The following is a 24,815-nucleotide window of genomic DNA, read 5'->3' as shown; positions in this document are numbered from 1 at the left end:
TTTTGGTCAACTTCCACCGTCCTATATTAACTGATTGGAGGTTCCAGACCAGGAAAACGACTTTCAGCATGGCTAGCAACCCGGAGACAGACAACGTTATCCCATCTGCAACTATGTCTAAACTGGTAAGCCCCAATAGAATAATGTCATCTCCATTCCGCAGGCATGGGGAACACTCTCCGGTCCGTGGAACCTCATGACTGTGTATGGTCTAACCAGTATCCAGGCACGGAGACTTCTCGATGACACTATTTACAACATCATCCATGATATCGTCGCCGAAGTACATCGTGAAGAGAAAATAGCACGTATGAGGTCAGCCGTCGTTCTTGCGAAGAAGCTTGGTGAAGAAGAAGCAGCCCGCATACAAACCAACGAACCTAGGGAATCTGAAAGCGGAACTGTCTCGACTATTGTGAACAAAAAGGTCAACAAGGCTGTCAGAGTCGAGACAGACGGTGCAATATACGAAAATGGAAAAGTTTATCTCAAAGGAAATCCATTACAAACGACCAAAGAAATCCTGTGCCCGAACTGTCGCCTTCCTCGCCTTCTCTACCCGCTTACCGGTGTTGGCGCTAGGCCTCCCCCTGATCCATGCAAAGAGTACTGTAAAAAGCATCCCCCAATCATCATGCCTGGCCATGATGTTCATGGTAATCCATTTGCAACCGACAAGATAAACAGGAAGAAGAAGCAACAGCCGCAACAGCAAACTACTGCAAATACACCTGCATCCAGTCCACCATCCACCCCTTCAACCCCAGCAAACTCATTTAAACAGGTCACGACTGAGAAAATCTCATTCCCCACCGTGAAATGTCCAAACTGTCCGCGCTACTTCGTCGTCACCAGAGTCGCCCAGCACCTCGATAGATGCCTCGGATTGTCAGGCAGACAGACCAAACGCATACTCACCCCACTAGAAAGCGGAACAAGTACACCGGTGCCTCCTCCCATGAAACCGTCAAACCTCAAACGCTCCCTCTCCAACGGCGACGATGAAACGGGCACTGGAACCGTCCCTAAGAAGAAGAGACTCAACACCCCAAAGAAATACTCCAGCAATAAGTCCACCCCACCAAGCAAACTGAAAAACGGAACTACCCCGGACATGGCAGCGGCCATGGAATTTGCTGCGCCAACACCTGCTTCCACCTTTGGTGGAGACGGCGATGCTGGAAGCACAACAACTTCAACATCGAGTAAGAAGAAACTAAACCCACCAGAAGGCAAAACTGGCAAACTAAAACGAAATGAGATTAAAGATAGGTAAAACAGAAGGCAGGTCGTGAAAATGGTTCTTATATGAACCCACATTTTCCGTTTTCCTAAGCGTCTCCGTCCTCTACCACATCTCTCACTCTCCTCACACTCACACTCGCAAAACACACTCCTATCCCATCTTGCTGCCGACTCCTCTCCTCATCCATCTACCCAACGACCACCAACATTGTCCTACAGTTTCCGTTCCGCTCCGTTCCATTTCATGAAAACAATATACACACATATATGCACACACCACATCACATACGGCGAAATTGGGAAGTCAGGAGCATCAGAATGGAGTTTCTTTTTCGTTCAGGGTGGGCGTGTCCGGGTCTTTTTCTTTCTTTCTTTCTTTCTTTTTCTTTTTCTTTTTCTTTTCTTTTCCCTTTTCCTTCTTCACCAATCGATGTACAGTTCCACACATACATCATGCGCACTCGATCCAAATGTTGTCGAAACTCGGTTGGCTTGTTCGGTAGGTTGGTTGTTTTGTTCAATATACAGAAGAAAAGGCTTAGGTACATGCACTTACACTTAAACTAACTTAAACAATACACTTTCATTTTTTATTTTTATGTTTTATTTATTTATTTTCTTTTTTTTATATATTGACATTTCTTTGTTTGGCTGGTGATGATGGTAAAGGATATGGTGTGTATGTACTCTGTATGAAGAATTGCAAATTAGATTACCTTTCCCCATTATTCTGTCTTTCTTTTTTCTTTTTCTTTTCTTTTCTTTTTTGGTCCATTTTTCCTCGTCTTCATCGACATCGATATCCCAGCATTCTACCTTTACCGACACATGTATCAACTTAATGAAATAACCCATCCTACGAAGATAATGCACGTAACGAAACACACAGCAAATGAGAACATATAGAGGTATATCTATAGATATTGTTAATTGCCGCACGTGGTATAGCTATTGCTGTAGCTATCTAAATAAAATTGCTATATACTTATTTTACATGGACGACGATACTACATGCAAAAAAAAAAAATAAATAAATAAATAAATAAATAAATAAAAAATAAAAGGGTCGAACTGCAGCAGGGTAAGATATCATTAACAAGTTTGACATGAACAATCTGCAGGGTATTTCCGCTGACGACAGAATTGAAGAGGGGGGGGGGGGAAAGCTAGAACTCAAAGGGCGTCTGGAAATGACACGTAGGGGCCAGGATGAAATTTGTATAAAGCAAAACGAAAAGCATGTGGAGAGACGAAACGCGCAGTATTAAGGAAGGGGAATGAAAATGAAGAGACCCTATCAGCGGGGGGATATGAGTTCAATCCCGTTTATATAGGATCGAATCCACTCTTTGAATCTATCAGGCGATACCGATCGCGCTCCTTGCGGTCCTTAAGGACAATTGCAATGCAGAGAAGAAGGAGGGCATCGATGGCTAGAATATATAAGGGTTAGCATTTACTCGTTTAATCTCTTTTTCTTCTTTTCTTCATTGCTTATAAACCACCATATCCTCCTATTCGTGTCATCTGCCAATCAACTGTATACTATGGTACGTAGTAACAGGGGAATAAAAAAAAAAAAAAAACTAACCAACAACGCCAAAATCAGCCGTGAAAATTACATCAAGAAAGTGATTTGCGTAATCGGAGAAGGGTCCGACGCAGCCCGCTTTCTGTGCAGCGACGAGTGGAGTCGGACATGCTTGATCGACCTGGAATGGCGGAGAGGTGCTGTTTAGATATCCGCAACAGTCAAACTGTAAAAGCATCCGACTTGGTCAGCATATTTCCAACAATGCGTTATTTCTTTCATCCCCTTTAACCCTTCACTTTAACAGTGGGGGTGTTAAAAACGTACTCGTTGCTGTAACAAACTCTGCACTCGAGGAGTCTGTGTGCCCCACATAATTCCCAATTTCGACCTGGTCTTCAGCGTTTCGAACCAGATACTTAAGCCCAAACAGAGAGTGAAGATGCCACACAAGACGACGAACCAGCCATGGATTTTGAACCACAGTCGGTCTGTCCCCCGTATAATTGCCGGCAGCGACAAGATGAATGTGAAAAAGACGAAAACGGCGTTCACGATTGCGGCTAGAAGCAAAAAAGTGTTTCAGCGTCAGTAGTGAAAAGGGCGATTGCCGTATGTGCATTTTGCAAATATTTTGTTTTTTCTACCAAGGGCGATCAGGGGAGACGAACCGGTTATAGGGCAGTGGGACAACAGCAAGATATGCGCGATATTATCCAGTGTCGGTACCGCGTCCAGTTGGGATTTGCTGATGAGCCCAACGGCGAGAGTAAGGGCGCCTCCAAGGACGAAAAGTCCGTCTGCCGCAAAGAAGGTGGCGAGGATCTTATTGACCATATCCCCCGATTTGCTATCAAGACTGAACTCTCCAAGTCTCGTCGTGCTTCTTTCTTTTAATATCTATCAATTTGGAGTGCCTGCACTCCCAGCTTCTCTACTATGTTCGGATTTTCCCACTCGTCGCTCGCTTCCTCTCTGCTTTCAAAATAACGACGCCTTTCACAGGAAAAGCGGAGTAGAGGCGTAACCTGATTGACGTCAAATAATAGGATCCAGATCCGCGGTCGAAATGAAAGAGAAAAGGCTATTGACGACCAGCGCCAGCGTCTCTGAATTTTACAGAGCGGAGACGACGCCAATAGTGGTTGAAAAAAGAAAGAAAGAAAGAAAAAAGAAAGGTAAAAGAAAGGGAAAAAAAGAAGAAAAAAAAAAAAAAAACAAATGAATGACAATGTAAAGTGGAAAGAAACAGAAGGAAATGAAGAATCCTAAGGAGAGGCTATGTAGTGCATCTGGATCCTCATCCCGAAAAGTTACCGTATTAGTGTAAAGAAAGCCAGCGAGCACAGGATAAAATATAGGAGGGGAGGGGAGGGATGGAGGGAGAGAAAGCAGATGCAATACAAGGCCAAGTGGGCTAACCAGCGATTAGATCCCAACTGACACAAGGCAGGATAGAGAAGAAGAAGAAGAAGAAGAAGGAGGAGGAGGAGGAGGAGGAGGAGGAGGAGGAGGAGGAGAAGCAGCAGCAGAAGCAACTGTTACCGCACTTCATTTTGCTCGTTGCATGAGCAGTTCATCTTCGTGGAACTGAAGGCAGCGTTCTGCTACAGATGCGCAACCGCTGAGGTTTCAGAGTTGGCCTGCCAGGCTGTGGCTCCCTGAGAGGCTGGCGGTTAGCTGCGTGGATATATTTGGCAGGGAGCTAGGGATATTTTAGACGCTGCTGCTCTGGCAGGGGTTGTGTTGGGACTTTTCATGGTTAATCTGGTAGATCAGTTCTTTATTTAAAACAGAGAGCTTTGGAGGGTGAGAGCTTTGGAGGGTGTGGTTGCGATGGGGATAGCTGAGAGCTGAGAGCTGAGAGCTGAGAGCTGAGAGCTGAGAGTTGAGAGTTGAGAGTTGAGAGTTGAGAGTTGAGAGCTGAGAGCTGAGAGTTGAGAGTTGAGAGTTGAGAGTTGATGGGGGTTGAGATGGCGGTGGAGATGGTTGGAGCTGCCAAGGAAAAGGGCTATTCCCGTGATTTGACCGTGGAAGGGCTGGCTAACTTCTACAGTTACAGCCCACGGAGAGGGGGATGGCACGTCAAACAACAAGGACAGCCATGCTCTAAAGGATGTGAGGAGTGTTATAGCAACTGTCGGTTCCAGTGGAAGATGTTTCCTCACAGCTGCAATGCGCTTAATTTCAGGAATGAATGGGTTTTGAACACAGAACCAAACCGCGAGCTCGCGGAAGCCTCACGTTTGAGACTCCTGTCGTTGTAAACGAAGGGGAAATTTGCAGCTCCTTGGAGTTATATAGCCAATCACGTCCTAACATTTACAAATAAAGATGCCATGTGGGCCAAAAAATGTGTACAGTCGTGTCAGACGTCAGATAGGGAAAAATGCATAGATCAACCTGATACTTCCGGGAAAAGGAGCAAGGGCATCAAAGGGGAGATAATACGACCTCTATCCGGCTGCTCCCTTTGCGAGAGGTCCGTAAATGTCGTTCTGCGGCAGTTCGAGACGGCACGGCACAAAAGGTGACAGCCCAGATATTTCGCCTGCGTTGTTTCTTCAATAAATAAAGTAAATAAATAAATCAATTAAAAAAAAAAAAAACGCCTCCTCGACAGGCACTGCCTGATCGACGCTCTCCTAACCTCCATCCTAAAACCTTGAACTATTTCTAACCCCACCACTTCGGAATCTCACTGGGGCGGAGCAACTTGAACCCCCGTCACTTCTTTCGGCCAGGTCAGCCATGCCTGCCATTCCTCCCCGAGCGCCGTTGCAATCTGCATCACTAAATATCGGGCCCACCCTTTCATGAACCACTGGTCATCCACCTGTTGCAGCAGTGCCGAATAATGGGCCAGGATGACCATCGCCTCCGGCTTGGGCTCGCCTAGGAGAATCAGATATGTCTGCGGAATTATTATCGGCCACACGAAGATAACTGGCACAAAGTCCTGACCGCGCCCTGCTAGCACAGATACCTGCGTGTATGCATTGAGCAACTCGTGGATTGCCAGCGCGTATGCGTTGGCTGTCTCTTTGTCCTGCGCTACGCTGTCGGAGGTGCAAAGCCGTAGCAGGTCGGTAACCCGATGTGAGTCAGTGACCGTATGCGAGGGTGCGGTTTGCTGCGTCATAGCTTTGTTCAGAAGCGGGGCGAGGAAGCTGTGTGATAGAGTCTCCCACTGCGTCTGCAGGACGGAGTTACAGCCGCGAACCATGTGGAACCAGTCCAGAATCTCCTTCTGGGCGGCTAAGCCCTGCAGCCCTGGGCTCTTGGGTGCGGCAAAGGTAAGCGCGACGAGGATGCAGGAAAATGCAAAGATGGCTTCGCAGTTTGAAGGGTCGACGCGGTTCAATGCAATGTGGAAAGACTGCACGGCCATGCTTTGATGGGTGGATGCACGCAAAGCCAATGACTCCCGTCGCTGGGGTCGCAGGTAGGATAGATGTAAAGCGGAGGCCGCCAGGATGCCACGGAGTAGGAATTCATGGTGGAATCCTAGCTGGACTACTTGCATCTGCCATATTTCGTGCTGGCCCTGGGTCGCACCTGAGGGTAGGGTCTTGTAGGTGAAGGTTGTGTAGTGATGGAGGGGTTCAAGGTCAGTTACGTCTAAACCCGAGCTCGTTGGGATGTTGGACGCACTAGTGGGGATCCCGACGAGCGGGAGAGTGGGAGAACGCGAGTGAGCAGAGGAAGTAGTTGTCGACGGTGATCCTACTATTGTTGTTGTTGTTGTTGTTGTTGATGATGATGATGATGATGATGATGATGATGATGATGATGATGATGATGGTGATGATGATGATGGAGCTGATAAAGCACGGTGTGCGAGGTCGCATGCAGTTCCTCTCCGCGCGCAGTTTGAACATTGTGGAGGTTGCTCATCGCACTAGATTTCCCGCCTGCCTCCCCGCAAGGCAGCCAGACGTAGTGTCAGCGGACGTAGTTACCCTTCCCCCTTGTTTTTGCGGAGGGCTCGGACATAAGATAGAAGAAATGTGGCGAGCTAGTGAGGCTTATTGACTTTGATGCGTCGGGATTTGCACTGGATGCAGCCATTCCGCGACTTCGTATGGGACCTCCGAACCCCCATTATGGAGTTAATAGATGATTGCAGTTTTGGACGATGTCATCTCACGCTGATGCTCAGCGGCATTCCTCCGCATTTCTCATGCCGCCTGGAAATGCGGGATATACGCACTCGCCGAAAGATGCGATGAAGACGAGCTAGCGAGGGCGCAGGATGATTGGGTACTGATACCTTGTGAATCCTATTTATTGGATTGGATAGCAACAGTACTTTCTGATGAAGTTCGTATTTGATTGTAAAAATTGATCTGTTGGTGGCTTTGAGACACTATTTAAATTAGATCCCCATTAACTAACTCCAGGGACGAGGGTTAGTAAACGCGGTTGCTAGAACAAACGAGGGTTAAGCAGCATCTAAATTTTAACTTGCAGATATGGTGAAATCAAAATATTTTTATCACAGCAAGATTTCTTCGTTGTTTTTCCCTTGATGTCCTCGTGAATGTGAACATCCGCCTTCGTCCAGCTAAACCAGTGGGAATGAATGAATGTATCAGATAACTCGTTATTTAACTGGATGCCTCTATCTTGGGTATGTTTAGTTAGAATCCCACTCGCAGCCACTGGCCAACCTGAACCTCATTTTGCTTTCTACAGAACCGTCGATCTCCATAGCCCTAATCCTATCTATCTGACTAAATATATAATCTCTATACTGTAAATCCCCGGTCATGTATGTTCCCAGGTTCTCAAAGAAACTAAAAACCATCTGGGAGTGGGAAACACGCTGGACCCATTGGATGGACGGACGGGTTGAGCGCTGTCGCCTGTCGATAGTCCTTTGCATTTTAAAAAACTCTGCTATATTATATACCCAAGTCTACTCCCAGCTCCAGCATCTGTCGGACATGTCCATAGTTAATATCGATGGTATGATGTCGTCAAAAAGCCCCGCCAACCCATGCCCTTGTCTATTCGATAGCAGCGTCAGTCTCTGCAAATGTTATGGGAGAACCCCGGCGTCGAATGGGCCAAGGGTCCTTCCAATTATTGGAGAGGTATTCCATTCGGGCCATTGTCCCACGCCACAGCTATGACTCTTTTTCATGGGATGCAATCCGCCATCTCTGTGCCAGTCAGCGTTTACAGTGCTGCCTCCTTCCGTCAGATAAACAGCGGTACCGTCTCTGGCAGGACTCAGTGCTTTAAGATACAGAGCTTCACCGCCATCCTCATATGATCATTACGAAATGTTTCGCACTTCTTTCACTGTAAATAGTGATTATGGTCCTTTGCCATGAACTTGCTGCAAGTGCTCTGTGTTCTCCCCAGAAGACAGCACTGCACTTCCTGGGGACTCTGGGAGTGTCAGACGTGCAAGAGTAAATCTTCTTCTGGGTTATGTATAAATCTAGTTAGGTGTAGTTACCATGGCAATCTCACATTACATGTCACTGATGAGCCAGTTAATTTTTCACAATACCATAACGCTGAAAGCTTTCTGCAGGAGGAGCAAAAGAGCATTGCACTCAAACCAACTACTACTCTACACTAGCCTATATTTTTGGCGTCTTTCCCCTTGCGGGATAAATTAGATTTCCCCCGCATCGAATGAATGGAACCGTAATTATAAACAATCCACTCATCAACCCAGACACCAGTTTTGTCCCAGCGCCTCTTGTCTGCACCAAATTGGGGGGTGTGGCGACACCCGAGATAGGAGAACATTCCCCCCCACCGGGCATACATTTCCTTCCAGTCTGCTGCCCAAGATTCGCTGGGGAGTAAGCGCCGTGGGGTCCGGGCTGTGATTCGCTGCGAACAGCTTGATGCTGTTTTGGTCCCATTAGTCAGCCGGTGGTGCGTGGTGCTTGCATGCACTGGCGGTGTGCCGTGTGCGGATGATCAGGCTCCCATCGTGTCCAAGAGTGGCATGGCTGACCCGGCGGGAAAGTGTGTTTGAGCCTCGAGACAGCGCCGGATATTCCTGTGCATCAGGCGTGGAACTGCCCTTGTTCAAGTGGGTGGTATCAGGGGGGGGGTGCATTCCGGTCTGGAATAATGGTATGTATGTGCTCGATGTACATGTCCCAGCACAAGGGGGCAATTGGGGGCCATGGACACAGCAGAGGGCGGCACGCACTGTCATCTGTCTGTCCAGCGGTCTGGCGGCGTGGATGGATTAAACACCGCAGAGCAAGGGGGACAGGCTGTATTAGGCAGTTGGACAGTAATAAGCCTTCTTGGAAGTTTAACGAGTGTGAGTTCGTTTCCTAGTTAAAACTAACTAGTTATCTCCACGCCCCCTTAGTCAGCCGTGAGTCAGCCGCCCTTCCATAAGCGGTCTAACCTCCCCTTCGCTCCTTCCCAAACCAACTCCCGACTTCCTTCCTCTGCCAACGCGTTACTCGATTCGGCCTGCCCTTCGATCTTCGCAAACATCATTCCTCTTTCGGCCAACCCGCCCATATCCATCCCATCCCCATCCCATCCTCGACGGCCTTCCGCTGCTCCCACCGCTTCGCAAACCCCTACCGTCGCCATGGCTGATATCACCGCCGTCGCTGACGAAAACCCTTCTCCCTCCCAGGACGACCTCGTGTCCGGGGGCAATGGTGGTGGTGGTGGTGGTGGTGCTGCTGCTGCTGCTGCTGCCGCCGCCGCCGCCGCCGCCGCCGCCGCTGAGAATCGCACTACTAAACGCCCTCGCATCAGCAACGCGGCCGATGACGATGATGATGATGATGAAAAGCCTGGCCGTGAGCGCCGGAAGATAGAAATCAAGTTCATCCAGGATAAATCGCGTCGCCACATCACTTTTTCCAAGCGAAAGGCTGGCATAATGAAGAAGGTCAGCACCGTATTCCTGCTCCATCTATACCTCCCCTACTTGCATTTGATATTTGCTCCACCACCACCACCACGACCACCGCAACATTACCTTCAATATCCCCCACAACGTGTGTTTTACTCTTCTAACAACTTCTCAACACCTTCTTCTTGTCGCATACATGTCATCAATCACATCGTCGTATTCTTTGTCCTGTTATTATTCCTTTTCTTCACACGGTATTAACATGAATTCTTGTCTGAATCTAGGCATATGAACTGTCCGTCCTCACGGGCACCCAGGTCCTGCTCCTGGTGGTATCCGAAACAGGTCTGGTTTACACGTTCACCACTCCAAAACTCCAACCGCTCGTCACCAAACCAGAGGGGAAGAATCTCATCCAGGTATGATTGCTGCTGTCTAAAGACATTGACAACCCCCCCCCAAACACTTGCCTTGCAAAATGGGACTCGAAGAGCTGATTGCCCTTCCTCTCTACTACAGGCATGCCTCAATGCCCCAGAGCCTGCCAGCGCAGAGAACGGCGTTGAAGTACCCGAAGTCCCCACGGAAGCTTCAGACGATGTCAGTCACGCCAATGTCGCGGGCCAACAGCCCAATATTCCCCGTCCTGGCGCTATGCATCCCGGATACATGTCCAGTGAGCATCAGCAACAAATTGCATATTACCAAAACCTCCAACAACAACAGCAGCAACAAGCACAGGCCGGAGGTCAGTATACAGGTATGCCAATTGGTGCACGCCTACCTCAGCAACATCAACCTGCTGCATAGGTTTCCCTTTTTCTCAACCCCCGTGCTTATTACCCGACCCCATCGCCTTTCTTTTTACGTTTTAGCCCTGCTTCTCTGTCATTCCACTCCTGGCTTTTCGTTGGCGTCAAGATCGGCGTGCCGCTCGTCGTTTGATACTATTACATTTCTGCCTCGTACTTTCTTTAATTGTTTCGTGTATCCATTCCTCTCTCTTTCTCTCTCTGTTTTCCTTCTATTATTTTGATCGCGCATGGATGCCTTACCCTCCCGATTGATACCCAACTGGCAATGTGATGCCACAACTTTTCCGCACTTATGGGCTCAATGAGAACGAAGAAAAATCGACGTTATGGCGTTGCGGTACTACTCTCCCTTGGCCTTCATTTCCCCTTGGGTCATTTCATGAAAGGAAAAAGAACGGCTACGTTGAACTAGCGGAAAAAAAAAAAAAAAAAAAAAAAAAAAAAAAGCGAGCAATCAAAACAGAAACAACACATGACTAGTCCATGATATTTTGATAATGACGCTTTTTCACTTTGCCATTCTCTATTTCTATGTACTTTCCCGTTAATTTGTCCTTCGTTGTTGTATCTTACATCTGCCCTATTTAACTACCCTTCACTTGACGTTCCTCCCTCCCGCCCTCCTTCAAAACTCCGTTCACTCTCACCCTCCTACAAATCCGTCATGGCAACTAACGTGCCATGTTACAGAATAACAAAATTAAGGATAAAACACTTATACCCAGAGCAGCGCTAAAAATTCTTATAAACACAAAAACCCCTCCCAAAAAAAAAATTAAATAAAGAAAAGGTCAAAGGGAAAAATTACCCAATGTTTTCAACTTTTAGGCGGGGCGAACGGAGAAAAGGGTGGAATGGATGACGGGGGAAGGCTGGTATCAAGCATTCACACCGTATCGTATTAAATACCTAGCTATATATAAACCTTATATATGCTTCCTCCCCTCCAGCCACCGCCTCGTCGCGATTTCACACCCTGTCTCCGCGCCCGCGCCCTCAGCCCTCGCGCCCTTTCTCCCCTCCCTCCAGATGCAGTTTCGGCTCGTGTTCACTCTAGACAGGGCAGGTTAACGGGGAATCAAGGGCTCTCTCTCTCTCTCTTTTTTTTTTTTTTTTTTTTTTTTTTTTTTTTTTTTTGTTTGTTTGTTTGCTTTATATCTTATTTATGTATGGATGGACGGATGGATGGGTGTTTTTCTTTTCCTTTTTTGCGGAGCAATGATTCACAAGGCGGAGCTGCGTATCTTTCTTTCACTCCTTTTTTCTCTTGCTTTTTTCAATGCTGGTAGTTTTTTTATTTTTTCTTGTTTCCTTTTTTTCTATCGCTATTTATATAACAGTGAGCGGAGAAAGGGGGCGGGTTGTTTTTGTCCCTTTTTCTATTTCTTTTCTTTTCGTCCCCTTTCTTTTATAAGTTCTATGCGACGGTACGTATCGTCTTCCTTTTCTTCCCGCTTTATTGGGGGTTACGGGCTGGATGTTTATGTGTTTATCTTCAGCCCCCGTTTATGCTTCCCCTCTTTCTGCTTCTTTTTAGCTCTGCGTCTGTGGGGTGCATTCCATCGTTGTTGGAAGTTATCGTTAGGTTTGGTATTTGAATTAGGTTTTTCGTTGTTTCGCCGGTTGTCAGCTTTGAGTAGACGGTGTATTCTGTTGAACTTCGACGCCTGAGGGGTTAAACAGTCTATCGTTATTTTTGATTCCTCGTTACGGGATTGGAATGAAAGGGCAGGCAAGGCAAGGCGAAGAGGATACGGAGATGGTATATACTGGTACTTGAACGACTTTTTATGACGAGGGGCCGGGGCTGGGGCCGGAGAGGGAAGAAAAGGGATGTGGTAGCTGGGGGAACAGCTGAGATTATTTTTTCGGGAATTTATTTGGTTTAACTATACCTGTTTTTTCTTTTTCTTTTTCTTTTCTTTTAAACTTTTATTTATTTATTTAATTTTTTTTTTTTTTTTTTTTTTTTTTTTTTTTTTTTTTAATAAATTTATTTTCGTTTTTGTTTTCTTTGCTTTCGTATTTTTTTTCCCTTCTCCCTTTTATTTGCTTCTATAATTTTTACGTTTTTATTTTATCTGGGATTGACAAAAGGTAGTAGATGTTTTTTTGTTAGTTTGATAGTGAAACTTTTGAAGGTGGTAATTTATTTTAATTCATTTAATTCGTTCACCCGTTCACCTCTTTCTTTGCTTTTGTTTTTATGTAAATAGTATTCATTGCTTAGCGCGTATAGAGCCTGTGGTCTGAGATCTATGGAGCTGGAGTGGGTGGGTGGTTAGTTATGGTAATGGCATTGTGTTTGAAAAAAGTAGTTGCGTAGAGTGATTACTTACAATGAGGCGGTTAGTTAACTAGTTATTAGTTAGTTGATTTTGGATGGCTTTAACTACTACGAACGTTAGGACTCTGCTGGAGTTTATCGCTTGTTTGGCTTGAATGGATTCACCAGATACACTCCGAAAACTACAGGTAGTGGATGCTCCTTTTGGAATTGGGTTGAGTGGGTTGAGGGGATGGAGTGGGAATAAAAACTAAAACGAAAGCAGAGAGATGAGTAACATCAGCATGGCCAAGTTCGGGTTAACTTAAGCTAAATGGGGCAAAGAGGTTAAATATAAATATGCGTGGCGGGTTTCTACGGTGGAGTCGAGCGCTGCTTGTGCGAATATCTCCCAGTATTATTTGGAGAATCGGGGGTTGTTTGTTGGGACCAGCCCCTTACTCCATTCTCTTCTATCTCATCGATACGGAAAGTTAAGGAATCTACGCCTTGTACTTTTCCTTGCGAGCTGTGTTTATGGAGCATATGTACATACACGTCGCAAAAGTGTGCGCTATATGGAGCTATAGCTATAGCACATGATATATTTATTGTTGAAACACAACACGCACAGTCACCGCATGCATGGGAAGCAGCGTACACAAAAACAGACAAATGTGGAATAAGGATGAAGTAACATGTACCAAACATCCCCCTTTCTAGGTACACCCGGAATATCTACCCCGCCATACCCAACATTTATCGGTCCCGCTCTCGCTCTCCATCTCCGTCATCATCGGAATCTTTCATCCTCCCATTTCCCCCCTCTTCTGTCCTCCGCCTCCGGGACCCCACCCACTGCCCTAACCAGCGCAAGGGACCCGTGAATTGCGATCGGTGCTGAGGCCTATGATCTCTTCCATCGTGATCAACACCGACGTCGCCAAGATCACGGGCACGGGCACGGGCACGGGCGTTGGAGTCAGCACAAGTACCGGCACCATCGACACCACCAACGGCGCCAGCAGTAGCGGCACTACAGACTTCCCTCTGCACAGCTCCACATCTATAATCCCTGATAAACGGCGAAGACACTCGTCGTCGCGATGGCGTGCACTGGCCGCCGCCATTGCTACTGCGCAGGCTTCCGCGGCCCGCGAACCGTACACGTCGGGAGGACAAGTCCCATGTCCACGACGATGCGCGGGGGAGTCTGCGGATTTGTCGTTGTTGGTGGTTGTTCAATGTTAGTCGGGGCGGGGATGGAGAGGATGGATCGTTGGTGAGTGGAGGGTTATTCTCACTGCAGCCGGAGACGCCGATTGAGCGCTTTCTGCTGCTGCTGCTGCTGCTGCTGCTGTTGTTGTTGTTGTTGTAGGAGAGGGAGGGGATTGTGCTGCTTTTGCTGCGGTAGTGTCTGTGGGGGAAGGAGGTGAATGTGAGGAGAGGTGAGGTGGGTGTTGCTAGGTCGGGATCGAGGGTCTCTCCGGAGTCGTCTAGGTCAGCCCAGATTTCGGCGGTTTCGAGGCTGGGTTGCGTGCTTCTGCGGAGTCGGAGTGGGAGGTGGCTTAAGCTGCGTGTGTAGAAGTGGGGTAGGGGAGAAGGCTTCCGCTGCTGCTGCTGCTGCTGCTGCTGCTGCTGTTGTTGTTGCTGTTGTTGTTGTTGTTGTTGGAGGAGGGGTTGTCGTTCCCCTAAGGCTGTTTCTTCGTCGTCGGGATAGTAGAAGTATTCTGGTGGGGTGAGTTGTTCTTCGAGCGGGCCTAGTCCGGGGGCTAGCGGGGTTGGTGTTGGACCCGCTGGCACGTTGTTCGGGTGAGCAGTGGCATCTTCTAACCTCCAGGATAAACAGAGAACGCCGGATAAGAGTATTATGGTACCTAGGGCTATTAGACCGGCATATAAGCGCGAAAGCCGTGAGCCTTGATCAAAGTATATCAATCCATCTAGAATAGCGATGACGTTGTATATGCAGAAAACATAGGGATAGAGAATGCTGGTACTACACAGCTTGAGGCCAGAGTGCATATAATACAGCTGCGTGAGAGCAAGTGCAATCAAGCCTAGAAGGATGATCCATGACTGCCAGCGGTTGAACTGGTTCACGCGGTCTATTATGGTGCGCACAATCAGCTCGACGGCGGATTTGGCGACCAGGAGAGAGTGCGCAGACAGAATCCCACTGACAGATCCGTACATCATGCCCCGCATCATTTTAATGCGTGGACTATTGTGGCCATAGAAAGACGGCGTGCATGGGATGGTTATGCAGTGTTGTATCATCCACTCTCGGGTTCTGCCAGGCGTGGATACCAGCTTAAGCAGGCGAGCGGCCAGAATGGTCAGCACTACAACCCCGGTTGTTCCAGCCATCCACACCAAGAATGGAGGGCGGCCAAGAAGGACCAGTAATTGGTTTAGAGTATGCGCAGGCTCTCCAATCGCTCCGAATGTGCCGATCAAAATGGCTCCGAGGCAGACGAGGATCGTGCCGAAAATCGAGCAGCGGGTAAATGGCTCTCGTAGGATCAAGGCTGCAAATATCGTATTGAAGACAAGTCCAGACTAAAGGAGATATACGTTAGATCTTCTCTTGTTTGTAGGTGTACATATGAGGGAAAGAGGTTGAACGAACGGCTTGTAGAGTCGACAGCACCGGTAAAGGAAGGGTTGTGATTTGTATCGTGCTACCGACAATGTTGGAGACGACGAACATGAGCATTCCCAACTAATTAATTTATAGATCAGTATATCAAACTCCTATTCGCTATCCATCTCGCAGGTTGGTAGTCCTCACCTGCCATCGTCTCCGTTTGTATGGGGGCCGGCGCAAATCATACGGTCGTTTTTCATCCTCCAGGAGATGCGACTTGCGTTGGAGGGTCAGGCCAATGGCCTGGAGGCTTGTCGATATCAAGCCAACAAAGACTCCGATCTTAAGGGGGTATAAGTTGAGGATACGAAGTTGGCTTATGGGTGTATGGACGTACCGCAATACTTCCGCTCGGCGACAGGCCCCCTAACCGTCCCATGTCCTCCTGGTATCCTCATGCATCAGCGGGGGACACAGCGGCGAACAGCAGAAGTGGGGCATCGACCTCGAGATGCTACCTATGGATGAGAGACATTGCCAGCGTTGGGGTAAGATACAATAAAAAAGGCCGGTAGATTCAGTTCTCCTATGAAGAGTGGGAGTAGATTATATGTATTCGGTAGTTTGTTGGTGCTGCAATAGTTAACTTGTTATACATAATCGAGGTTTCCGGGCGAGGGCTGCTTACCTAATCCAGGGCAGGCAGGGCCCACGCTAGCCTGACTGGGCCAGGTGACTTTTAGGGTAAGATTTCATAACTAACGACAGACAACCCTTCCATCCAGATGTGTACACACTTCTGTGGATATTTTAGGTACTGCATTCCACGTCTATTAATTAATCACGATATCCAGGAGTCCACACACCCGGTCAGTCGCGCTGCTTGATCCCGCCCCTCAGAACGCAGAACGCAGCGTACATACAATACAATACACTCCCGCCGCTATCTACCGTAGCTGGTGGCATCTATAAACCCACCCCCTCTCTCCTCTCTAATCTCCGCAAGACACCAGCTTCACCACCCCTACCTCCGCCAAAATGTCACAAAGCCATGCCCTCTCCGACGACCAGGTAGACCTCCCAAGCCAATGTCCCACCTCCAATCCACAAGAAACAATGAATATGGAAAACAAAATATCTAGCAAGGTAGCTCACCTGAACTAGGTCGCGGGTGAACTCCGCAAAATGACCGCCTTCATCCGCCAAGAAGCCCTCGAAAAAGCCCGCGAAATCCAGCTGAAAGCCGATGAAGAATTTGCCATCGAAAAATCCAAACTCGTCCGCCAAGAAACGGCAGCCATCGACCACCTCTACGAGAAGAAGTTCAAACAGGCCTCCATGTCCCAGCAAATCACCCGCTCAACACTCGCTAACAAAACCCGTCTGCGCGTCTTGACAGCCCGCCAGGAGCTTTTGGATGAACTCTTTGAGCAGGCGAGGGCGCAGTTGGCGAGTGTGGCGGTGAAGGGGGCCAAGAAGGGAGGCAAGAAGGGAGGCGGTGGGTATCAGACGACGTTGAAGGGGTTGGTGCTGGAGGGGTTGTATGCGTTGAATGAGAAGAAGGTGCAGGTTCGGGCGAGGAAGAAGGATTATGAGGTTGTCCGGAAGGCAATTGGGGAGGCGGAGGCGGAGTTTAAGGAGAAGGTGGGGAGGGAGAGTAGTGTGGAGTTGCTGGAGAGTGATCCGCTGCCTGAAGGGTCGTAAGTGCTCGGTATTTCTTTAATGCCAACATTTGTTTTCTGCCCTCATATATCTGCTGTGAATGGCTTCATTTTTTGTTTTCTTTCTTTTTCATTTTTATTTTTATTTTTATTTTTATTTTGCTAACGTCTTCCCTCCCATTTTCTAGAGCGGGTGGTGTCATTATCATCGGTACAGCAGGTAAAATTGACATCAACAACACCTTTGAAGAACGGCTGCGGCTCCTTGAGATTGATGCTCTACCGGCAGTCCGGGAAACGTTGTTCGGCAAGAATAAGAACCGCAAGTTTTATGATTAGGGCTACCCATCATCTGTTCATTACCTTTTTTTTGGGGGGGTTTATATATATTTGTTCTTAATGAGTTTCCTTTCTGTTTAACCACCTTTGATGATGGGTGCATTCGTCTATACAGCTTGTACTCCGAGCGATTATTTCGCTCTCCTTTTCCTTTTTTGGCTGTCACTATCTGTCCATCTGTTCTGATACAACGTGCTTGCTCTCTTATCGCTGGTGTCAGTCGCATTTCTGATTTTGTGTGCCACGATCTACGTATGTTTTGCAGCAGGCTGTTATCTACACGGCCCCAAGCGCAGTTCGCATCTATATTCTTGGACGTTGATTTGCCGTATTTCTAGAGCCCGTCCAAGTACTTTCCTTCTTTATGTACTTCTTCGCACGGCAACTAAGGGATAATCAATATAGAGATACCCGTCTTGCGAACGATTCCACAACATATTTCTATTCAAAAATGTTCTTTTAACACAAAATGTTCATCGCCTACGATGCTTTTATAAAGACAGTCCAATTGTAACATTACACATGCTTAATAATGACGGGTTCACATCTTCAACGGGCCCCTTTATCTTCAAGCCGACCTGAACCACCATCCCCTACCACCTTAACGTGCTCAGTGAGCGTCTTCTGACGCTTTTCCACCGCCCTTTCTCCCTTCACAAACAACGCCTTTGCCGGCCGCGGCCTCGTCCTCACCCCAAACGCAAGCCGATAATACAACGCCTGCAAATTCTCCCTCGCCTCCGACCTGCGCAAATGCGACGCCCCCGAATCTCGAATCGCAGAGAATATCGCCTTGATGACATCCGCCAGTCCGTCCACGGTGGCATTGAACTCGCTCTCCCGACCGCCGCTGAAGGATGGCTTTGTCGTGCCGGAGTCGATGGCTATGTCTAGGATGCAGGTGAGGGCGTGCAGTTCCCAGAAATTGAAGGGGGTTTGGGGATTGTTGCGGGGGGCGTTTGAGTCGAAGCGTTTGTCGTGGCGAAGGTAGGCTGTTAGGCGGGGGAGGTCGAAGAGGTGTTCTTGGGGTTTGTCCAGGGGGGAGGGGTCCTGGTAGAAGTAGGCCCAGGCGAGACGGCAGCGGAAGAGGGCGATGCGAGAGCTCATGGGGAGGATGTTTTTGAGGAGTTGGATTTGGAGTTCGGGGTGTTTTACTGTTTTGAAGAGGTGGAGGGATATGTCGTAGAGCTGGTGGGTTTGGTTAGTTTAGAGGTTTGTTTTAAATGGAAGGGTATGTGTGAGTATGAGGGCGCTTACTATTAGGTCTGAGATTTTGTCTGGAGCTCCCAGCAGGCTCGTTATGATCTTTTGTACTTCTAGGCTGACAAGACAGTCCGTCATGACTCCTTCATCTATGGCAAGTCGAAGAATGACCTTGAGTACATATTCGCGGGTGTTGTCGTCGAACCTGAATGGAAGGGGTTAGCTATATGTTCATAGATTTTATCGAAAGATTTTGGCTCCCTACTTTTCTGATAGCGCGTGTATTATTTGGAGTGCTGATAATAGATATTTATGATCTCGAACCCGATATTCTAAGGAGAACATCAGCAGGTTGCCAATATAATACACTGGTAGGTAACAATTTACCATCGGAAATTGTATAGTCGGGCTCTAGGCTGCTGGATAGAGCAAGCGCGGCTGGCCTTGCCCCAAGTCTTTGGAAAAGCTGATCGATACGGGATGGGTTTATGAGCGATGATATACGTCTCGAGGTGGAATTCTACAGTGGTCAGTGGTATGACTTTGTTTACGCGGAGATTTGGTATGACGCACAATTAATACATTGCTATATGACATTCGCAAGTAATCGTCTTGCTCCGTCGTGACTAAAAATTCATTAACACAATAATGATATTAGAACGGTAGAACATGAAGAACAAACCAGCTTGTAGAATCCACAGCAGTATCTCATCCGGCAGAGTGTTGCTCGACAACGAATCCGCAACTATCCCTGAGAAAAATGCTCGACCGCGAGAAGAAGGATCTAGAATCACGTTAATACCAGACATATATACAACCCCTATAACAACGAACATGAAGCGGCAGGCAAAAGCTCCAACCTTTCAAATTAACCTGCCAGGTCCCAGGCGCTACGGACTTAGAGGGAAACTTAGGCTGCGCTACAGCTGGTGGGTCCTCTTCGAAGAACAGCCAGTTTCTCCCTATCGCAAACATTTCTGTTCTTTCAACAGCATCTCTGAGTCGCTGAATCCCCTTGGTATCCGTCTCATCCTCCACAGCTGCAGCGAGCAGATCATCACGCAGCACTCCACGACCCTTATCCGATGGAGCTTTGGGCTGGAGGCTCTTTTTTATCTTTGCAACTTTGGCCTCTGTTCTCTTGTCATTGGCAGCATCCTCAACAAGAGTGTCAAGAGAAAATTGATATTTGGGTAGATTTATTGAATCCTTGGATTTCAGAGAGCTAAGGCCTGAATAGGGTTGCCGCGATCTCCTAGCTCCGCTGCGGTTATCATCATCCCTACCATTTTGAGCCTTGGTGGGGGATGAAGTGGAGGGAGCTGAGCCAGGAATCGGTTTCAGAAATTTATTCAACAGATCGTCTGCGGTTTCTAGATCTGAGAGCGAGTCTGTATCCTCATCGGAGTTGGTAATGATCACCTGCCCATCTCTCACGATCCGTTGGGAGAAGGAATTTGAGCGGCCACTGGACGATGAGATAGTTTGCTGTTGGCCACTAGAGGCTTCCGGCGGCCTGCATCCCATCGTCGTATTGGAAAAGACACCTTCACTGGTAAAATGAGGGACGGGAGATGGGCTGGAGGTGACATTGCACTGTGTGGTTCGTTCCAGAGGAATGGGTGAGATGAAGGAGGAGGGTGGGCCGGAGGGAGAACACAGGCTGAGCGGGGATGAAAGTGGAGATGAGGTATCCGTGGACCCATTCAGTCTGCCGGCAGCTCTTGGGGTGCTGATGTGTGGAGTAAGACTACGTCTGGGAGGAGACCCAACCTGGTGCCCCGAGGAGCTGTGATTGCTTGACATTGTTTGGCCACAGGGACATGCGGCTCGATCTGACGTTGCATCGTGTTGCCCATTATCTTTTTCAGTCGCGTCAAAAAACGTGAAGCGGGTAGATCGCGATATCACGTGGTTTGGGATTCAATATTTCCTTTTTGAGAGATTCAATAAGGTAAGTTACTTTTGAATAACTACGCCGTGGCAATATATGCAATTATATGTAAGCTCTGCTACATAACTACATGGTTTATACGTGACTCGACTCAACCAGTGAAAGCAGTGGTTGAAAGAGGGGAGAAAGATCCCTTTCATCAATTTTTGTTCAATGCTTTCAAATTGCTACATCACGGATCCATCCTCATCTGAACGACTGTTGACGCATGTCCTGTCCATCTCCCTAGCACACGTACGTATATCTTGTCAATGAAATCTGGATTGGGAGAAGGCGGTACTTCGTAGTTCATGAAACAGATTGCTATCCTCGTATATTTTTTAAGATGGTTGAGAATCCCGCACTGGTCAGTGGTTAGAAGTCCGAGAATCCAGCTGATCGACAGGTTCGACCGCGCGTTTCTTCGTGATTGCGTGACGAGCTGTTCATTTCTTAAGACTGTCGGGGATTATTCGGATCCACTTGCTGCTGATACCATTACCTGTTCCGGGTGGTGCCATGTCTTTCATAGATGTGAATTTACCCAATAGGTAGGCGTGATTACGATTGAACTGTGAGATACAGACTTGGTATCCGTATTCGTTCATTTCAGTTAGTGTCTAATACCATTAAAACGCCCTACTTCTGAAGGATTCGGATTCGCATTCCATTGAGCCTCAAATCTAGAGGCTGAAGGCTTCAGTGAAAGGCAGATCGGGAGAAAGACGAAAGCTGGAAGGCTGAAAGCTGATGAAATTTATCTAGCAGCAAGTGCCTGAGGATCGAAAAGCGTCGTCGGTCAACAACCCTGTGCCGATAAGGTCCTGGGATCGAACCCCGGTCCAGTCACAACTTTCTGAGTTGAAGCGTGGGTTCTTCTATTTCTGGTTCCATACCGCATTTTTTGCAGGTTTCTCTTTCTTGTGGTCAGCCTTTGTTTGCTTCTTGAAATAATGAAATAATGAACGAACGCTTTTTGTCTTTGGCTCAATAGATTTCTAAGCCTCCTCCGTCCAGCGTCAACGTAAGGATACACCAGCCTTATGGGCGCCCCCTCATGTCTATTCTTAGCAAGGAAGTTCAGCCCTGCGACGGCGTTTCATCATGTATCCGGCACATCGGTGTGTATTATGGTTAAGACACTTGAGCTTTCATATTGTAATTATTACCTGATTGATGGGGTATCCGCCAGGTGAAAGCATATTATCCTGGTTTGTTGCCAACGTGGCTGTCGTAGCTCATTTTCAAATAGCTAACCAACTAGTTCGTTAGTTGACTAGTTATCCATTTATTATGATCAATTGGCCATGCGTGCTTCGGTTACTTAGCTTCGACATCCTGGTCCTTGAACAGGGTTAGCAAAGCGGTTATTTGGGCAGAGTCCTGGCCAGGTGAGCTTCACAATATCATGACAAATCCATTTAGGAGAAGATTTTACGCGTGTGTAATTTCGCTCTTTTGGTGGTATTATTACTATTTCATAAACTTGAGCTTTTAGTAGAAATTTTGTTCCCAAGGGCTGGTTTTTGCGATTGTGAAAATGGGTATCTCTTTCTTCAACGTTCATTTGAGAATCAGGTGGTTTGGGGGGGGGGGGGGGGGGGTTTTTTTAAATTTTTTTTTAAATTATGTCGGCATATCAATGATGACCAGACGCTTGGCTGTTTCATGACCCACAGCCCGTAAGTAGCGAATGAATGTAATATTGGGCATCAACCTAACCTTGTGTATAGCATATTGGCAACACCTTGACTAGTTACCCTTCGGAAGCTCAATATCAACCAGCCAGGGCAGATGTTGAGGATAATCTTCATCCATCTCCTTAATGGAAGCATTTACAAAGAGCGTTTGCCTCCCCAATTCAACCGGATTGGCATCTCCACTACAATGGCTGGTCACATAGCACGTCTCAGAATGCTCCCCCGTCCCCGTCCCATTGGCCTCTCGACTCCTTACCGTCGACAAATCCCCCACAACAACTGACTGTCCATCATCAATATCGGAAAGCCGCAACGGTTTCTCGCCTATGTCCTCCGTCTGCGGTGGCCATGTGACAAGCTTCGCTCCCCAACCCTCGTGGATATGCCCGAAACAGTGCAGACGTGGTCGACTGCGAGCAACGGCATCGAAGAGATGTGTGCTCCCGACCTGTTCACCGGATAATGTCCGATCCAGGATCCCTCTTGGCGGGCTGTGGGTTATGACTAGGTCGACGCCCTTCTCAATGCGAAAGTCATGGCCCTTTTGACGTGTATATTGAAATGCCCAGCCTCCACATGCGGGAATAAAAGGGCTGGCATAGAGGGTTAATGACGCGCCATTCTCGAGAGTAAAATGGTGCGTGCCTTCGTCGAGAAATACAATTCCGGCCGAAGTGGCTGGTTCTTCGTTGAAGAGCTGGCGCGCTTCGCCCGGGTCGCCGTATGCCTTCTTGATGAGGCCGGGGTCGAGGACTTTGAATTGGCCGTCGACCTTGTCCTTGAAGAAGGGGGTGTCTAGGGTGAAATCGTGGTTTCCGGCTATGACGAGCTTGAGGGGGGCAGTGAGGTTCGAGAGAAGGTTTATGGCGGATTGGAGTTCTTCTAGTGTAGACCCTTCTGTGAGATCGCCGCAGTGAATGACTACATCTGCATACTGTGTTGGGTTGGTTTCTGGGCCGAATTCTCTGCTATGTGTATCGGAGAGGATGAGAAATCGGGTTTTGATAGTTGGAGAGGTGGGAGACTTTGGAGGGTTCATGATCTGAGGTCGTCCTTGCGTTGGAGAGCTGGGCATAGGTGTGTTGATGAATGTGGGTCGCTAGAACATAGGGTGCTGAGATATTAATAATTCGGATGAAAAGGTGTTAAAGTGGAAGGAGAGAGCGCATGTCAGCGTTTAATTCTACGCAATCACATTGTTGTTGGTATTTATTTATTTGTTGCTAACCCCAGAGTGATGTTTTGGATGCCTGAGCTCTGGAAAGTCTGCGGGAGAGCCCAAAGCAGCGGAGACAACCTGCTCTCTAACTGTTTACTCCGAGCTCCGTCATTATTACAAAAGTACAGAGAAGCGTTCTGTCAAGGAGCTTGGTAATAAAGTTGCGTATATGGGTTCTTTTCTGGCAGTTCCGTGTTTTCATATACAAAATCTTTTATTTTCTATTTTCAATTTTTTATTTTTTATTTTTATTTTTATTTTCTTTTATTTTATTTTCTTTTTCTCGTAGCAATAGTTATCTTTTCGCCCTCTCGGAACCGGTTGGCAAGCCTTTGCAAGCCGGCTCTCGGATGCTTCGGAGACGATTCTGATTGCCCGGTAAAATACGGTTATTGGATGTAATCAGTTAACTTTGAGGAGTGCTTAATTGAGGGGTTTCGGTGGGTTCTGCGTTCTTTTGCTGGGACAGGGTTTTACGGGTAAAACCGTAGTTGGTAGCATGGACCAAGCCGAACGGAGTGGATTGTGCATCTTAGTAATGCTGTCTTCCGCTGGAAAGGTTCTGGACAGAGCCGTGCAGAGGTTAACTCCCTTCCTACGGCGTGGCTCGGATTCAAGCCAAAAATGAAGTGTAAAGTGTACTGAAGACAAGCTCAAAGGGGGTGATAATGCGATGACCAAAAAATATCGACTGCATGAAATACGTTATCAAAATGTTATTCTTGAAATGGCTTGGGGCCCTAAGGTTTGTTTATTTATCTGTAAATAAATACATCGATGATGAGTAATTAGTCCCGATCAATAATAACAAGAGATCAAGATAGTGACGGCATGTAGAAGAGCCTGCACAATTTTCCACGGAACAGGAAGCAAACCTCGTGCCCAAGGATTTGCAGCAGCATCCAGATAACGGGGTTGTTGGCAGTTGGGCAGTTGACAGCGCTAGAAGAAACTCGGCGTAGGTGGGCTTGGGGAGCTGTAAAGCGGGGGTTTTGGTGGTTTGAATTAGAAGTCTCAATGCACACAATCTAGTTATCGATTTGGTACTTGGGTAGCAAGCTTCGGGGGGATTTTTCCCATGCTTTTGCTTTTGCGAGATAACGTTTTAACTATGTCCGATGAACAAGCTGAGTAATACTGTTGTTTTCCTTTCCAAAGAAAACTGTAAAGGAGGGAAGGCAAAGTGGCAGAACATACGTTGTAGCCTCAGGCAACGGCAGCGAGGGCTGCCACTATTATCCATACATTACACAGCCTTTGGTATGAACGATGACAAACGGAGTTAAAATATTTCCGGGGCTGTGGAAAAAACATGTTAGTTGATTTAACTATTAACTAACTAGTTAATTAGAGAGGATGGAAGAAATTGTCAGCGGCGGATATTTTATGGAGGCGCAAGGTATTCATCGGGGGGTAACGTTACAATACGGCTACTGCGAAAGGGGGCCAAAATGCAC

The 24,815-nt window shown here is 47.5% G+C and overlaps 8 protein-coding genes across 8 annotated transcripts; 3 read left to right on the top strand and 5 right to left on the bottom strand.

The window, feature by feature from the left end:
• Nucleotides 1-68: 68 nt before the first annotated feature.
• Nucleotides 69-1,276, top strand: PAAG_06162 (hypothetical protein; the record flags this gene model as incomplete). The annotated part of the gene is made up of 2 exons (XM_015845807.1): nucleotides 69-125; nucleotides 227-1,276. The coding sequence occupies 2 exons, from the start codon at nucleotides 69-71 to the stop codon at nucleotides 1,274-1,276; spliced, it is 1,107 nt and encodes a 368-aa protein (XP_015700033.1).
• Nucleotides 1,277-2,571: 1,295 nt separating this feature from the next.
• Nucleotides 2,572-3,613, bottom strand: PAAG_06161 (tetraspanin; the record flags this gene model as incomplete). The annotated part of the gene is made up of 4 exons (XM_015845806.1): nucleotides 2,572-2,678; nucleotides 2,837-3,002; nucleotides 3,104-3,339; nucleotides 3,448-3,613. The coding sequence occupies 4 exons, from the start codon at nucleotides 3,611-3,613 to the stop codon at nucleotides 2,572-2,574; spliced, it is 675 nt and encodes a 224-aa protein (XP_015700032.1).
• Nucleotides 3,614-5,474: 1,861 nt separating this feature from the next.
• On the bottom strand, nucleotides 5,475-6,847 carry PAAG_06159 (C6 zinc finger domain-containing protein; the record flags this gene model as incomplete). The annotated part of the gene is made up of 2 exons (XM_015845805.1): nucleotides 5,475-6,677; nucleotides 6,731-6,847. The coding sequence occupies 2 exons, from the start codon at nucleotides 6,845-6,847 to the stop codon at nucleotides 5,475-5,477; spliced, it is 1,320 nt and encodes a 439-aa protein (XP_015700031.1).
• Nucleotides 6,848-8,933: 2,086 nt separating this feature from the next.
• PAAG_06158 (MADS box transcription factor Mcm1) lies at nucleotides 8,934-10,442 on the top strand (the record flags this gene model as incomplete). Its single annotated transcript, XM_002791847.2, has 4 exons — nucleotides 8,934-9,077; nucleotides 9,129-9,668; nucleotides 9,917-10,051; nucleotides 10,152-10,442. The coding sequence occupies 4 exons, from the start codon at nucleotides 8,934-8,936 to the stop codon at nucleotides 10,440-10,442; spliced, it is 1,110 nt and encodes a 369-aa protein (XP_002791893.2).
• A 3,030-nt stretch (nucleotides 10,443-13,472) lies between these two features.
• On the bottom strand, nucleotides 13,473-15,742 carry PAAG_06156 (DUF803 domain-containing protein; the record flags this gene model as incomplete). Its single annotated transcript, XM_002791845.2, has 4 exons — nucleotides 13,473-15,275; nucleotides 15,346-15,438; nucleotides 15,508-15,645; nucleotides 15,701-15,742. The coding sequence occupies 4 exons, from the start codon at nucleotides 15,740-15,742 to the stop codon at nucleotides 13,473-13,475; spliced, it is 2,076 nt and encodes a 691-aa protein (XP_002791891.1).
• A 599-nt stretch (nucleotides 15,743-16,341) lies between these two features.
• On the top strand, nucleotides 16,342-17,303 carry PAAG_06155 (vacuolar ATP synthase subunit E; the record flags this gene model as incomplete). The annotated part of the gene is made up of 3 exons (XM_002791844.2): nucleotides 16,342-16,374; nucleotides 16,468-17,003; nucleotides 17,153-17,303. 3 exons carry the CDS (start codon nucleotides 16,342-16,344, stop codon nucleotides 17,301-17,303), a joined length of 720 nt encoding a protein of 239 aa, XP_002791890.1.
• A 549-nt stretch (nucleotides 17,304-17,852) lies between these two features.
• On the bottom strand, nucleotides 17,853-20,312 carry PAAG_06154 (hypothetical protein; the record flags this gene model as incomplete). The annotated part of the gene is made up of 7 exons (XM_002791843.2): nucleotides 17,853-18,491; nucleotides 18,561-18,711; nucleotides 18,772-18,838; nucleotides 18,894-19,026; nucleotides 19,080-19,132; nucleotides 19,189-19,290; nucleotides 19,367-20,312. 7 exons carry the CDS (start codon nucleotides 20,310-20,312, stop codon nucleotides 17,853-17,855), a joined length of 2,091 nt encoding a protein of 696 aa, XP_002791889.2.
• Nucleotides 20,313-22,191: 1,879 nt separating this feature from the next.
• On the bottom strand, nucleotides 22,192-23,214 carry PAAG_06153 (ser/Thr protein phosphatase family protein; the record flags this gene model as incomplete). Its single annotated transcript, XM_002791842.2, has 1 exon — nucleotides 22,192-23,214. The coding sequence occupies one exon, from the start codon at nucleotides 23,212-23,214 to the stop codon at nucleotides 22,192-22,194; it is 1,023 nt and encodes a 340-aa protein (XP_002791888.1).
• Nucleotides 23,215-24,815: the final 1,601 nt, after the last annotated feature.

This window comes from Paracoccidioides lutzii, assembly GCF_000150705.2.
Source record: "Paracoccidioides lutzii Pb01 unplaced genomic scaffold supercont2.17, whole genome shotgun sequence".
In the NCBI taxonomy this organism is placed as follows: Eukaryota; Fungi; Ascomycota; class Eurotiomycetes; order Onygenales; family Ajellomycetaceae; genus Paracoccidioides; species Paracoccidioides lutzii.
This window is presented reverse-complemented; position numbering and strand designations above follow the sequence as displayed.